Below are 16,845 nucleotides of genomic sequence, written 5' to 3' on the forward strand. Positions count from 1 at the left end.
TAGTAGGTATATCGTCTTGTAATCTTTATTTCTACCATAAAGCATAAATGACACCGCAGATATACAAAGGTGCAATACAATGAAGATCAGGTCCAAAACACTGCAGTGATGTAAAAATAGCAAACGTAAAACATGGACGTCCATGGGATTTGTACCGCCATCTTTGTGGTAGTGACTTCTACCTACGGGAATGTATTTGCAGCACACAGAGACATCATCAGGGTTGGAGTGAGTGAATGAGTGAGTTTGGTTTTACGCCGCTTTTAGCAATATTCCAGCGATATCACGGCTGGGGACACCAGAAAATGGGCCTCACACATCGTACCCATGTGGGGAATCGAACCCGGGTCTTCGGCGTGACGAGCGAACGCTCTAACCTCAAGGCTACCCCACCGCCCCATCAGGGTTGGAACTGATCCCTACGATAGGAAAAATACAACCGCAGCTGAAGAAGGACCATGGAGTGCACCTACCCAGTGCCTGGAAAGTCAGATAAGTTATTACTGGCTTCTGCCCACAACTGCTAATCACTTGTATGAACTCCTCCCATGTTTAAACAATATACCCATTGTCTGTGCATCTCGCCTTTTTATCACGTTTATTATTCGATTTTATTGTACATACACGTAACGCTGCTTTCTTGTACAATACAGTACATATTCTCATTGGTGTATCTTGTTTTTATCAGTTCACCTGACGAAAGGGCAATAGCCCAGAAACAGTTGTCAGCCATCCTGTTGGCCTTTAGCTTCAACACCAGCTTCGAAATTCCTCTCAAGAATCCTTTTCAAAGACCGTTTTCACAAAGGTGAGATATTGTTCCGTGATAAGTAATATAGTGTAAAAGCCGAACAAAGATGACTGCCACAAAGATTACACCAGAGTTCTGTTGCTGAGGGCTGTGTCCGATGTGTGTTTGGCTGTATGGTTCATAGAATTGTGAAGAAACTCTTCATCGCCAGGAAGAAGATCCTCGGCACCTTCAGGATAGAATTCGTTTGTGTCGAAGTTATAGACAGACCAGAAAACGTACATGGCTACTGCTATTGAGAGTATACTCAGTAGACCAGTGGTCAATATTACTTTCTCCAACCTGGTCTGTTTGAGGGCAACAGGGACAAACACGGGATCATGGAACACCTCGTCATTCTCGGTGCTTTCATGGACTTGGTCAATACCAAAGACGTCGTTGAACAACCTCCTGGCGACACTCCTCGTGGCTGTGGAACAGCAAAAGTAGGTTTAGAAATTGGATATAAGTTCCTGACTGGATGTAGCATTTGTCCACGATACTGAAACAGTTTATTGTTCATAAAGCTCATATATTAGTGAATATGATTTGTTCAGTTTTAACCCCTGTCCTGGGATATACTCTGGAATGACCAGTTTTTGCAACAAAAACCAAAAAAAAAAAAAACCAAAAAAAAAAAAAAAACCGGTTCCTAATTCATACTCATAAAATGTGATATATAGGATTTTGTTCGTGGCAATCTCGACTCGCCACATATTCTATATTTGCATGGGCAACTTTGTTTAAGTAGTTGCCTGTGAGGCCCATACTGAAAGTAGCATAATTCATCTGATCCATGTTCCGTCATATTGTATCAATAGTTAAAGATGAATAACGAAACGAAATTGGCAAAATGCAATAATTATTTGGACAATGCTGCAGTGCATATTATGCGCGCACACTTTCTGTACTTGATATCCCCTGAATTACCCGAGAAGATGCGGGTTAGGATTGACCCTTAGGATTGATCCGGGTTAGGATTGACCTTCAATAACCCATGTCCGTAGAAAGAGACGACTAACGGAATTGGGTTCGCCGCCATTAAGCTGGAATATTCCTGGGTATTGCGTAAGACCCGTCTAAGTAAACGTACACATTAAGTTAAGCAAACCTAAACTTACTTACTTACTTCGTTACACTCCACTACTGAGTCTCACAAACCCTAGAAGACGGTCGCGTCAGGTACCCTTTGAGACTGACCAATCAGAACACAGCTTATCAAATCGCGAATTTGCACATGCCTTTTGACCTTTTACCTCGAAAAGGTTTGTATCCGAACCATTCCAAATGTTATTTTCCTTACGATCATTTCCGGGTGGTGCACATGGAGCACGATACAACACTGTCAACAATAACTAAACGCTCAATGAAAGTAGCGTTTTTGTCAATATTATTTCAGGATTTCAGCTTGCGTATATACTGCAGGTCAAATATATGTGTTTTATGCGGATTTGCGTTTGTTGAGTGATCAGTGTCAGTGACTGGTGAATTTTGTCCCGCCAAACCCTAAACAGTGGCCTTTGTCTGATTGGTTAAATCCGTTAGGCCTTCTTGCGTTTGCCAGCACAGTCATATGTCGCTTCAAAGGTTGAAGCGACTGCCAACAATAGGGTTTATTAGATGGCGCAGAGAAGTGTAACGAATAGTAATGAGACCAAGTTTAGGTAGACTGGACGTAAAACGTAAATCACTCTGATATTATTTTGTTACCTAGAAAATATATGATCTCAGTTTTTGAGACACGCTCCATATACACACTCTATTGTGTTGGTAGCTTACTGCAGTTTCTACACTACACCTGTAGTTTCTGTCTGAAGCAGGTCAATACAAGTCTCTTCCGCGTTAGACTCCTCGGTAACCGTCGGTGGAGCAACGTCGTCGCGTGGTGTAACAGGGTCCATTTCGTTACCGTCAGCGCCGCTGATGATCTTCAGGTCAACATCAATGTTCTTACTCCCGTCGCTGAAGGTTTTGACTTTGCTTCGGTAACTCCATAACGTAGTGTTTAGCAGCTGGGAAAAACAAATATTCTCCAAAGAAACCTAGATTAGAGAGCTCTTTCACCGCGCGCGCATACGTGCGTGGGTGCGTGGATGCGTGGGTGCGTGGGTGCAGGGGTGCGTGAATGCAACCGATGACTGACGTAAGAGGCAACTAACAGGATCGGGTGGTCAGGCTCGCTGACTTGGTTGACATATATGCATATATGTGAAACATTACTGAAATTGTTCGCACAATTCTTCATGACTATAATATTGATGGGTGAAGCGTTAAACAACAAACAAAACCCAAACGTGTGTGTGTCATAAGAGGCAACTAACAGGATCTGTTAGTCAGACTCGCTGACTGGGTCATTGTATCCTAATTGCCCAAATCGATGCTCATCACTGACGTTAATCAATGGATTGTGTGGTCCAGATTCGATTATTTACAGACCGCCGTCATACAGCCCTACTATTGCTGAGTGTAAAACTAAACCCACTCACTCACTCACTCTCCAGGAAGACGCTCTGTCCACCGATCAACGGAATGCCGTTTGTAATGGGCGATGGTCGTAACAATCACTACCTGATGTGTTTGAAACTCACGCATTCCTCTGGCGGAGGCGTTGTCAAGTAGCTGATGACAAGAGCTATCAGACCAGTGGACAGGAAGAGGAACAGGGCGAAGTACATAAAGTGCATGTCCCTCACAACTGAGGGTATCGTCGTGGTGGATGACGCTCCACAGAAGCCTTCCCCCTGGAAAGACAGAACCAGGACCAGGCGCACCGCCCCGACCACAAAGGCGTACATCAGCGACCAGAACACACCCTGTAATCAGTATCATATATATCTCAGTTTCCAAAACAGACAGAACACACCCTGCAATCCGTACCAGTAGTATAGGAAATAGGGACCGCAGCGGAAAAGATAATGATAATATGAAGGAAAACAAAACAAAAAGAAGAACTGCATTGTGCATTTGAGTATATTTACGAAGGAAAGAGACTCTTTGTCTTCGGGTTGTTTTCCCGGTGGTCAACCCAACACCAAGGCTGGTACCTGGAAAACAAAATGGAATCCAGCACAGGAAAAACCCAACAACAGTATGTGGATGGATCATTTTGTTTCTACACCAAACACGGGGAAAACACTGGCGAAGGTGCACCCCACTTAGAGATACTGCAGGTGCATAGATGAAGAAAACAGATGCCTGGAACCAAGCTATTGCTTGAAGCCTATGCAGAGAACTGATCGGGTCATTTGCTGATTTGGAAGCGAAGAGGAAATATCACATATCACGAGCCCAATATACGCAAATTTGGGTCAGGGTTCCCGACATGGTAGAAGTCTTCAAGACCCTGCTGGAGAAGTGTTCCCGCATCTTGCCTTCTGGCCAAGAGAAATGAAAAGACGTGATCGGGGCACACCTTCTACAAGTGATACCAGATCCCTCGCCAGTTTCTCAAACTCTATTTGTTGTGCTTTCGTGAGTTTGTAGAAGTTGCCAAAATATCAGTTTCGTCTACATATAACCACACAGCCAAATCGACCGTAGCGGGCAAACTCTGAATCGTTCTCGCCACCTACTACAGTCCAGAAGGACAGACTCAACCACTGCATGGACTGCCTCGTCACTGTATCAGCACTCTCCACACTCTTTGAAGCAGACAACTCGACTTGCAAGTGCACCGCCACTGACCACTGTGTCGGACGCAAGAAATGTGTTCCACAATGAACTGACAGACAATTGTCCAGTGATCGTTGCTCGGAGGGGCTGCCATGTCTGTATGCCTTGGCCCACCGTAGTTGGGCAAGGGGGTGTGTTGAATACTATTCCATCTCTGTGGCTCTGTTTTCCCCATTACCTGCCAGAAGGTACAAGATCTTTCTCCCCACATGGACAATTGTCCGCCAATTTGTCAAGGAGGAGTTTGTGTCGAAGGCACCACAGGAGGCAGTCATTGTACAGGTTCTCTATGTTCTAGAAACAGCCATCAATCGCGATTTCTTCCAGCACCCCGAGCAGGAATCATTTCTGAGGTGTGTAGTCCATGTCCTTGTTCTTCCAGAAAACGCATTTCTTGTTGGGGACGTAGTAGTTGATGGTGCCACACAAGTCGAGCGTTTGAAGAGTGTTGGGAGTTCTGATATCGCGACAGTCTGTGCAGTGGTTGTCCTTGGATTCCATACTGTTGTCAGCGGTGAGAATGATTTGGAGTTTGCCCGTTGTGGGTTGAATTTGGCTTGGCAGGTAGACATAGATGAAATCAACCATTTTGCCATCTTTTGCAAACTCATAAAAACACAGCAAATAGAGTTCAAGAAATTGCGAAGGGATCTGGTATCGCTCATAGAAGGTGTGCCCATGTCGACAAATGACCCGATTGGATTTCGGCATAGGCTTCATGCGACAGCTTGGTTCCTAGCACTTTTCTCTATATCCATGCATCAACGATATATCTAATTGGGGTGAACCTTCACCAATCGTTTTCTCCCTGTTTGGAGGGGAAACAGAATAGTCCATCCACATATTGTTCTTGGTTTTCTGCGCTGGACTCTTTTTGCTTTCTGGATGCCAGCTCAAATGCACAATGTACGTCTTTCTTTTTATCTTTTCCTTCTTATTCTATTATTATTTATCTTTATTTTTTCTTCTGCGGTCCAGAACCCCTATCCCCTATACTACTGTACCATACATATCAGTTGCGTAAATACAGATACAGAGCAAACCCTGCAATCAGTACCATATACATCTCAGTTGCACAAACACAGGCGCAAGAAAATGTGAGTTTAGTTTTACGCCGCGCTAGGGAATATTACAGCTGTGTGGCTGCTGTCTGTAAATAATCAAGTCCAGATCAGACAATCCAGTCATAATCTCAGACTCAGAGACACATGCTCTACACTTAACCTGGTTCTAATGAATTTATTGAAGGGTGTCTAAGGTAAAACTGACCAGTACCAACAATCTCTCGCCACTAATATGTGTGCTAACTTAGCCTTGCGATAGTCTATCTTTTGAAACCAAGATATATCATTCTCATTGCGATAGTCTTACTTTTGAAACCAAGATATATTATTCACGTTGAGATAGTCTTACTTTTGAAACCAAGATATATTATTCTCATTGCGATAGTCTTACTTTTTGAAACCAAGATATATTATTCTCGTTGCGATAGTCTTACTTTTGAAAGCAAGATATATCATTCTCGTTGCGATAGTCTTACTTTTGAAACCAAGATATATCATTCTCGTTGCGATAGTCTTACTTTTGAAACCAAGATATATTATTCTCGTTGTGATAGTCTTACTTTTGAAACCAAGATATATTATTCTCGTTGCGATAGTCTTACTTTTGAAAGCAAGATATATCATTCTCGTTGCGATAGTCTTACTTTCGAAACCAAGATATATCATTCTCGTTTTGATAGTCTTACTTTCGAAACCAAGATATATCATTCACGTTGCGATAGTCTTACTTTCGAAACCAAGATATATTATTCTCGTTGCGATAGTCTTACTTTCGAAACCAAGATATATTATTCACGTTGCGATAGTCTTACTTTTGAAACCAAGATATATCATTCTCGTTGCGATAGTCTTACTTTTGAAACCAAGATATATCATTCTCGTTGCGATAGTCTTACTTTTGAAACCAAGATGTATCATTCTCGTTGCGATAATCTTACTTTTGAAACCAAGATATATCATTCTCGTTGCGATAGTCTTACTTTTGAAACCAAGATGTATCATTCTCGTTGCGATAGTCTTACTTTTGAAACCAAGATATATTATTCACGTTGCGATAGTCTTACTTTTGAAACCAAGATATATCATTCTCGTTGCGATAGTCTTACTTTTGAAACCAAGATATATCATTCTCGTTGCGATAGTCTTACTTTTGAAACCAAGATATATCATTCTCGTTGCGATATTCTTACTTTTGAAACCAAGATGTATCATTCTCGTTGCGATAGTCTTACTTTTGAAACCAAGATATATCATTCACGTTGCGATAGTCTTACTTTCGAAACCAAGATATATCATTCTCGTTGCGATAGTCTTACTTTCGAAACCAAGATATATCATTCACGTTGCGATAGTCTTACTTTCGAAACCAAGATATATCATTCTCGTTGCGATAGTCTTACTTTTGAAACCAAGATATATCATTCACGTTGCGATAGTCTTACTTTCGAAACCAAGATATATCATTCACGTTGCGATAGTCTTACTTTTGAAACCAAGATGTATCATTCACGTTGCGATAGTCTTACTTTTGAAACCAAGATGTATCATTCACGTTGCGATAGTCTTACTTTTGAAACCAAGATGTATCATTCTCGTTGCGATATTCTTACTTTTGAAACCAAGATGTATCATTCTCGTTGCGATAGTCTTACTTTTGAAACCAAGATATATTATTCTCGTTGCGATAGTCTTACTTTCGAAACCAAGATATATTATTCTCGTTGCGATTACTGGATAAAATTATTTTTGATAAATGCAAGGTCACACATTTCAACATGAAATTACCACAATTAAATAAATGGAGATTATATCTGCATTTCAACTCATTCTATATAAACTAAATAAACGTCAACCAACACACCTTTTCATTGACCCTGGGAACTAACACAGCCAGTAGAAACACCGCAGCGAAAGAAGGGGTGAAGTAGTTGGTAACCTCGTTCATGAAGATGAACACCTGACCTTTCTGGGTTTCTTTAATCACGGGTACCCATGCTATGGATACGACAACCATTATCACAACAAACACCCTGTAATTACAAAACACTTACAAAACACCAGAACTTTGATAAAACTGTCACTAAAATAGACGGAAGGGAGTGGGTTTAACTTTACACCACTGTTAGCAATTTACTAAAAATATGACGGCGGGGGTCATGTCAGTCGAGTGAAGCCACTGCTAACCAAGAAACAGGGTGCGACAGAGTTGGCTGCCCTGAAAGCGAGTGAGTGAGTGTAGTTTTAGGTCGCTTTTCAGCAATATTCCAGCAATTTCACGGCTGGGGACACCAGAAAATGGGCTTCACACACTGTACCCATGTGGGGAATCGAACCCGGGTCTTCGGCGTGATGGGCGAACGCTTTAACCATTAGGCTACTCTACCGCGCCCCTGAAGGATACTGGACAGCTCACATGTATTGTGACAAGACGTTGGTTACCAAGGATACGTTTGATAACGAGGGTCTTCGGCGTGACGGGCGAACGCTTTAACCATTAGGCTACTCCACCGCCCCCCTGAAGGATACTGGACAGCTCACATGTATTGTGACAAGACGTTGGTTACCAAGGATACGTTTGATTACGAGCGCGCAGACTGGAATGGCATTGTGACGTCAATACAGCGTGACTTAAGGCATATGCGGTACTTTATCGCCTGATAATGAACTGTTAGCAAAGTGTCGTTGCCTTTCCATACAGTTAGTCCACAGTGCTAAGTAACCGGTTCTAACATATCGGTGCGTTCTGGGAATGTCAGCGTACATGATGGGAATTCACCGACAACAGGCTGGCAAATGTCATGAGAACCGCTAATCATACATGTCTGGAAGATAGTTAACAAGCACCTGCCAACAAGCAACTGTTCTGTAACCGATGCCGCCTTTCTGATCCGCTTCCATACATCAATGGTGAACAACGTGCTGGCGCTGTTGAAGATGGAGTCGAGGTCACTCATGAGTGCTGCTACAATCACAGCCATCATCAGCCCCCGGGCACCTGTGTGAAGACAAGACGATAACAGACGCACATAGACTGACAAGACAGGCTTCATCTGGATTCAATCACTCAGTCATGCATAGACTGACAAGACAGGCTTCATCTGGATTCAATCACTCAGTCATGCATAAACTGACAAGACAGGCTTCATCTGGATTCAATCACTCAATCAAGCATAGACTGACAAGACAGGCTTCATCTGGATGCAATCACTCAGTCATGCATAGATTGACAAGACAGACGTCATCAGCCCCCGGGCACCTTTGTGAAGACAAGACGAAAAAAGACACGCATAGACTAACAACAACTGTATGAAGACAAAATGATGAAAGCCCATGAGGACTATTGTGTAACTACGGGGAAAATCTTCACTATTCATAAATAAAAGATGATAGAAGTCATGCATAGATTGACGAGATAGACACCATTTGCCATTGGGCACCTGGTGAAGAAAGACATGCATAGACTGCCAAAATAGACACTTTCAACTCACGGATGCCATTGTGGGAACAAGATGAAAAAGGTCAACCACAGACAACAGAACCAGCATCTCTCGAGGACCAGTGTGTAACTATCTGGAAGTCATCACTATTCATAGATAAAAAGTAAAGACATCATTTATCCTTGAACACTGAGTTTAGTTTTACGCCGCACTCAGCGATATATGTCAGCGATGTATGGTCTGTAAAGATCCGGGGTGGAATTGATATTCAGCAATCCATGCTGGTCGCAAGAGACGACTAACGGGATCAGGTAGTCAAACTCTTGGTAGACACATGTCATCGTATCCCAACCACGTGCACTGATGCTCATGATGGTGGTGTCTGGTCTCGATTAGGTACAGACCTCGATTATATACACACCTCCAGCATATAACTGAAATATTGCTGAGTGTGGCGTAAAACTAAACTCACTCACTATTTTACGAATTACGTAACAAAACCTCACCGTCAGACATAAGCCCCAGGACAAGTCTGGGGTAAGCGATGTTGGAACAGCCTGCTCTGCTCTGACACACCGACATGCAGTAGTCTGGGTTGGTGCAAGCAACATCATCTAAGACCAAAATAGTAATTCATGTAAATACCGTGTTGTTCCTGTATAATACATGTTTGTTTGGTAGCACAGTTAGGGTATCAAAGGTGGCGATATAGTACCAGGTATTTGTTCAGATAAACTTTTAATAGATATAACTCGGGTTGCGAATCATTAAAAAATATTCAATGTTTGAATGTTGTGTCCACAAGCTCCACACTTCAAATGAATGCTTGGAAACGAATTCGAATTTTCCAAATATTCGTATGCTTAGCGTGGCGTGAATCGAGTCAATTCCCAAAGACCATATGGTTCTGTTGTTAGGTTTCGAAACAACGATATCTGTTAGAATAAGCTATCGGGTAATCTTTGATTCCTCAGGTCATACTCATAAAAAATGCATACTCTTCAAACAATGAAGCCTATAGGTGATTTTGAGAATGCTGGACTCATGTCAGTAACAACACAAACAATACACTCGTCAGGTATTCTATTTCTTTCTAAAACGTCATCTTTGTGCGATTGTAATCAGTTTCAGTGCCAATACTTGGCAATTTTAACCTTTCCCATGCTTTAGAGGCGTTTGAAAAAATATTCGCCAAAACGTCACCAAGCAGACATGAAAGGCAAAATACACGTGCAAGTAAAGGGAAAAGTATGCGGTATCGATCACTATAAAAAGCAAATGGTGGGCATAATTTCGTAATTCATTTTTGTCTGAAAAAGATTAAATCGTTATGTCACGAGTGAGTGCCGCCAATCGAAACATAGCCACAGCCTAACAGCTGGGAGACGCAATCTGCAGCTGTCTGACATCAGAGCACCATATCTCCCCCTTGGGATCGTTTCCTGTAGACCATTTCCACCCAAGAAGGCCGTCCAAGAGTTACCACCCACGCCTAGAACCGCTACATTCGTGTTGCTAACTTGCGTCATTGTCTTGCCACAGCCGTGGAGACACAATATATCCCTGGTTTGAGAAGAATTTTAGACCAAACTGTCAAGTATCGATTGTGTGAGGTGGGGATTCGACCAAGAAGGCCAATTGCCGCTGCTGTTTTGAGAGATTTCCATGGCCGCATTCGCTTGCAGTGGTGTTGTGAAGTCCGGAACTGGAACTAGAACCTTAGAAACTGGAGGCGATTCTGGTTCAGGGATGGATCATGATTTCTTACAAACCTGCGTGTTTACCATCAGAGAAATGAACGTTTTGCATTCGACAAGTTGACAGACTCGGTGTAACGGTGTCATGGTATCCAGCAGACAAAGATCTCATTTAGTGGTAGTTCAGGGAAATTTGCCAGCAAATCGGTACATCATCGTGGTCTTTGCTCGTCATTTGCTGATCCAATTATGGACCGACAGAGAGAGCTATTGCAGCTTGACAATGCTACTTCACAAACAGCACGCGTCACGGTGAACTGTCTTGCAAAACCTGACGTCAATGTCTTGCCATGGCCTTCCCGATCACCAGATCTAAACCCGATAGGAAACACCTGTTTCGCCCCATTTGTCAACGTCATTGATAAGTATTTGTTTCACCACAACTTTGACGACTGAGGAATCAATGTTCATGAGTTTAGCTCACCTGGGTACAAGCTAACCTGAGTGCAAGCTCACCTGGGTGCAAGGTCACTTAGATACAACTCACCTGGGTATAGAACTCTGCTGATCATCCCCGGCATCACCATGATGAACAGAGGAAGTATTTTGATGAAACCAGCCATCAGTGTGGCACCCTGAGCATGCGATACACTCTTGGCCGCCAGGGCGCGCTGAATGATCACCTGGGGAACACATGAAATATTTCTCAGAACGGTCGCGAATGGGACAAAGAACTGCTCAGTTTTGGAAGGAGTCTTACGGTGTTTTGTTAAAATCCAACAAAACGGGGACGTCAGGCTTCAAACAATGTATTATCACTTCCACCACTAGGCTGCCCGATTGCTCGGTTGAAGCTTCGTTTAGCATCCACACGACACCTGTTTACAGGGCAATTGTACGATGACTGTAAGTGAGAGTGCCATTAAAAGAAAGACAGAAACAAGTTACTCAGTTCATTGTCACGACAAAACAAAAGGGTAAGATTTAAGTGGTGATGTAACAAGAACAAATGACGTCAGTTTTGTCGTGTAACTAGAAAATGATATTGAAAGTCTGAGAATTTAAACCGTCGAATATCCTGTACGCCTGAAAGGACTTGTGACGATCCGAGTTGGAACTGATCTTCACGAACCCATGCTTGTCGGAAAGGGACACTAACGGGATCGGGTGGTCACACTCGCTGACCTGGTTGATACATGTTATCGAATCCCAGTGGCTGAGACCGATGCCCCCTGCAGACTCAATAATTTTCAGACCGCAGCCTTAGAGCTGGAATATTGCTGTGTGCGGCGTAAAACTAAATTCACTCACTCCAACCTGTATGTGATCCATTTAGGAGGGATCGATATCCAGCGTTGAGATGTCTCCCTCCTGACAGTCAGTTACCTGGTCGGCACACCAGTACCAGATGGACCCTGCTGTCTGTCCAAGGAGGAAGCCGACCCATGGCACGTAGTCATCTGTTGCCCCTCGCAACATGCGGAACGCCTGCTTGTCTGGGTGATGGCAGGTGGTACCAGGCACAATGGCAGTCACGTTGGTTGGAACAGCCTGGGGATACTTCTCCAGAAGACCCGAGAACCCACCGATTTCATAGAACCCTGTTGACGAAACGACAACGTCAGAGAATACCCACTCTCCTTTAACCATTTGAAAAAAGTGTGCGTGTCCGTGCGTGCGCGTGTCTATATATATTTGGCTGGAGGAGAGAGGAAATGATAAACATATTGTTGATTTATTGTTTTACAGCATGCTGCATTATTCAGCAAAATGTTCAGGACAAAATAGTTAGGGATATGCGTAAATTTGAATCATGAATAATGATCTATTTATTAATTGACACACTGATAAGATATCAATCATAAAATACCAACATCCTTGGCATATTCTGTCACGTATATAATATTCCTTAAGGCTCGCTAACTTGGTTGACACTTCGTATCCCAACTGCGTAGGTCGATGCTCATGATGTTGACCACGGGATTGTCTGGTCCCGACTCGATCATGTACATCCATCGCCATGTAGTGGGAACATTGTGGAGCACAGTCAGACCCCGTCGAACATACCTGCTCCCATGAGGTAGAGGGCCCCACCGACCATCACTGTAGCCTGCAGTGTGTCTGTGTAGATGACAGCTGTTAGCCCACCTGATGAAATAGCAACACACTTTGTTATATCTAGCAACATCCTCCGTTTAACTTATATCTTGCAACACTCTTTGTTCTATCTGAGACCACTTGAACAAAGTTAACTCGATCCGAAAGTAACTTTATCCTAAACGTTAAAATGAACTGGAATGCTTTGTGCAAGATGTTCCCGGATGGTATTACATTGCACAGATGTATCAAAGCAATGACAATCTGTAGGACTTTCATGGGTCTGTGTTAAGGGCCACGAAAGTCTTTGTTGGGGGATCAAACGGTCAAATGGCTCTCTGTCTTTAACAGTTTTAGTATTTATATTCAGTTGACTTGTTTGTTGGCTTCTTTTCTTATCATATTCGGCAACATTCCATCTAAAAATCCAGTTTGGACCAGATCATTCTCCGCAATTCGGAACCAATGACGTGTCAATCAAGTCAGCGAATTTGACCACCAGATCCTGTTAGTCGCCTCTTATGACAAGCATGAGCTACTGAAGACCAGTTCTAACCCAGATCCTCACGGGTCACTTATTTTGATAAATCTACGAATGTCATTGACAACGACAGTTGGGTAACTACACAGATCCATAAACGTTTCATCATCGTATTCCAACGAGTGTGGGAACAATAAGAGAAATCATCAACACAAGTTCAACTTTGAGGCTTACCAAAATGTTATATTTGTCAGGAATACAGAGACACTGCTACACTGATCCACATAAGTTGCGCGTACAGTGAACATGTTTTCAATGAACCGAAAACATGCTGATAATCAATAAAACACGTGGAATATACGTTAGTGAATCAGTGAGTGCAGTTTGGCGTCGATTTCCACAATATCTAGTGGTGGACATCAGAAATGGCTCAACACATTGTTCACATATAGACCCCGGGTGATGAGCGAACACTTTAACCCTCCCCCGTCCCACCCCACCCCAAACATGTGAAATACAAAGAGAGTAACCACCTGTAAATGTGAGTACGGCAGTAACAACGATCAGCAACACGATGCTGACGTAGATATCCCAGTTGAGAGCTTGTTGGATGAACAGCGCACCTGTGTAAAGATTAGACTGAAAGCAACAAATAAATCCATTTATTCCATCAATTCGACAGTGGTATGGCTAAAATAAGTAGTTTACCATCACATTATACATTCAAACAACTACCTGATGGACTTGGCTACTTTGCATGTTGATATATTCTTCAGATGAGGAACACTGGTACGCAATTTCACTATGAGCTCATGTCTTCAACTTCTTAAGTGTCATTTAGAAGCTGGAAGAGCGACTTTTTATGGATTTGTAGTTGTAGATGCGGCGACAATTTGGTGTGAATGCTGTATAAACGATCTCGAAACGCCGTGCATGTTGCAATAATTCTAGAAGATGAGAATCCACAAAAGTTGAAGCTCATACATTTAGAATCAGAATGTAAGCAGTAAATAAAAACACGATTTTACAGTCGACTGGGACCTGTGACAGCACCTCTGTCGGGTATAGGGCTTGTAAGTCTCAAGACACGCTACTTCCGGTACTAAGCTGGTTACCATCGCCCTTTGTGTGCGCCAACTTACGCTTACTTCCGGTATAACATTTCCGATGATAAGAGTATATTTAAGAACCAGTCCTGATTCCTAATTTCACGACCGCCAAATATGACTTTACTAGAAAGGACAACGTGTACAACTATGCTCGGGGGTCACATCCGTTGACAGTCTCAATGATAAAATGGGCTAATTTTGGGATGTTTTGATAAGATATGAAACATTGTCCCAGGAAGTTCAAAAGTCTCGCAAAGTACCGTCCCATACAGGTCCTGTTGGCGTTACAGAAACAACGACTCACCGAACACTTTGTCAGCATGGAGAGAATAAGGCTCAACACTGCGTAATAGATCCGCAACCGATTACCACCAAATCTCTTGGCGAGATACTGAGGCATTGTGTAGGTCTGTGAAAACAAGAATAATTATTGTGAATGATATCCATAATGTATTTATGGGAAAGTTAGTTAAAACACAACTCAGTGGAAACAGGTTTCAATTCCCCTTGCTCAAGAGAAGAGCCGGAAACGTGGCTGAATTTTGATTTAGCTGAACGCTTTATCACACCACTAATTTCTAAATAGACTAGTGAAGATCTGGTTTAGAACTGGTCTTCAGCGACCCATGCTTGTCGTACGAGACGACTAACCGGATTGGGTGGTCAGACTCGCTGACGTATGACATCGTATCCCAATTGTGTAGATCGATTTTCATGATCTTGATCATTGGATTGGCTGCTCCAAACTCAAGTATTTACAAACGACCGTCATAGAGCTGAAACATTCCTGAGTGCGTTGCGAAACAACAAAAAAGAACCAAGCAAGCTCTAGATAAACAGTTACTCACCCCGCACGATAAGTAAACAGGTATGAATATCCATCCAGATATCTGCAGGATCAGTAGAGCCTGTTGACAAGAACCGACATACATTACAGCATGGGAAACTTGACTAGTAACTAGTATTTAAGCTACTTTATTTTCAATAAAGCATTCACCAATACCAAAAGTGTTGATTGGAGGCATGTTAATACAGAAAATCTACCTCACAGAATCTCCAGATTTTAAATACGAGGCAATGAAAATTTTAAAAACCTCCAAGGTTTGTCGGGGAACTTTAAACGTTTAAAGGCGAATGTTGATACATGTATTATCCAAAGTCAGATGATCTGTTGCTTTATCATACAAAGGATTCTTCTAACTGCTCTGGGTCTCGAGCCAGAAAACTTCAGGAGTACTACGACATTCGTAAGTCTATGATGAAGAGGTACGACAGGTCGTAAGTTACGAACACTCTGTGGATCGGGAGTGTGGTTAGAAAACAGTAACCACGGGGACTCCAGTGTAAATATTACAGCAGATCTGCTTCCGCGACAGGGAATAGCGACCTCATTAAGTTGTGATGTCCTTATCAAATGACACAACACTTGAGTGTCGGAGGAAAGGCAAAACGACTCTTTATGCTGGTGCGTAGTCCTGACAGACCAACCCATGAAGATCAGGGTTAGAATGGATCTTCAGTAACTCATGCTCGTCCTAAAAAAACACTAAAGGGATCAGATAGTCAGGTTCCCTAGAATATTGCCGAGTGCGGCATAAAACTAAAACTCACTCACTTCACCATCGACAAACCTCTAAGTTTATCGAACGGTTTGGTAAACAGACTTCGGTGAACGATCACCGGGCACAACACGGTGTGCACAATGCTGACGCTTTAAGAGAAAACACTTTTATCATACTGAGTGTGTGATGGTAGCTCTGGTCATCGTGAATATGGTGTCGTCACTTACATTGAGCTCCCACGCGCCAACAGCGATTCCATTTGCAGCACCAGAACCAGCCAGCCCTATGAAATGTTCCGTTCCTATATTGCTCACGTACAGAGATGCGCCAACCTACAGGTGATGTAAATGTGATCACCAGAGACAGAGATTAGAGACAGATATTCAAGGAGCTGAAAACAGGCCACTGAATGGGGAAACGATTTAAATATTCAGTTTGAAAACTGCTATAGTCATCATAAAATTTTCTTTGACCCAGACCCATTTTGATGTTTGCATGTGTTTGTGGTGGTGGTGTGATGGGGGGAGGTGGGGCTAGGGAGCATAGCAGTATACACGAACCGCCTGGGGTTAAATGACCTTGTACTGAGCTGACCATGGCAAAAATAGCGTTAAGAATGTTAAGGAAACTTTTCAGTTTCTTACAGTGGTTACTTGTCACATCTTCCTACGTAACCTATGTGCTAATACGACCCTTTGATGGTGCGAGTGTTCAAGACTCGTAATTTGATGTAATCAGATTTAGTAGTGCAATCAGCGACCTTGTTTCAAAAGTGATCGTTCGCAAGATCGGTAATTTCCGGATACATCGTGAAAACTACAACCTCTTCCCGAGCGCGATACTCAAATGCTTCTTCTAGACAGAACTCAGTCATGCCATATTTGTTTCTCCACATTGCTTGCATTTGTCAAGTTGAATCTAAGTCGATGTAACACG

General features: G+C 42.7%; 1 protein-coding gene across 1 annotated transcript in view; it reads right to left on the minus strand.

Annotated features, from left to right (window-relative positions):
• Positions 1-16,845, minus strand: part of LOC137268213 (sodium/myo-inositol cotransporter-like) — a 30,107-nt gene continuing 13,262 nt past the window's right edge. Inside the window, exons 4-16 of the mRNA XM_067802753.1 lie at positions 16,137-16,241; positions 15,196-15,255; positions 14,652-14,756; positions 13,772-13,877; positions 12,728-12,808; positions 12,047-12,261; positions 11,208-11,343; positions 9,470-9,577; positions 8,371-8,521; positions 7,388-7,556; positions 3,379-3,603; positions 2,589-2,802; positions 1-1,220 (exon numbers count right to left, since the gene is read on the minus strand). Coding sequence (XP_067658854.1) covers positions 874-1,220; positions 2,589-2,802; positions 3,379-3,603; positions 7,388-7,556; positions 8,371-8,521; positions 9,470-9,577; positions 11,208-11,343; positions 12,047-12,261; positions 12,728-12,808; positions 13,772-13,877; positions 14,652-14,756; positions 15,196-15,255; positions 16,137-16,241 — 2,022 coding nt within the window. The 3' untranslated portion in view covers positions 1-873. The remainder of the gene's footprint in view (positions 1,221-2,588; positions 2,803-3,378; positions 3,604-7,387; positions 7,557-8,370; positions 8,522-9,469; positions 9,578-11,207; positions 11,344-12,046; positions 12,262-12,727; positions 12,809-13,771; positions 13,878-14,651; positions 14,757-15,195; positions 15,256-16,136; positions 16,242-16,845) is intronic.

This window comes from Haliotis asinina, chromosome 16, assembly GCF_037392515.1.
Source record: "Haliotis asinina isolate JCU_RB_2024 chromosome 16, JCU_Hal_asi_v2, whole genome shotgun sequence".
Classification (NCBI taxonomy): domain Eukaryota; kingdom Metazoa; phylum Mollusca; class Gastropoda; order Lepetellida; family Haliotidae; genus Haliotis; species Haliotis asinina.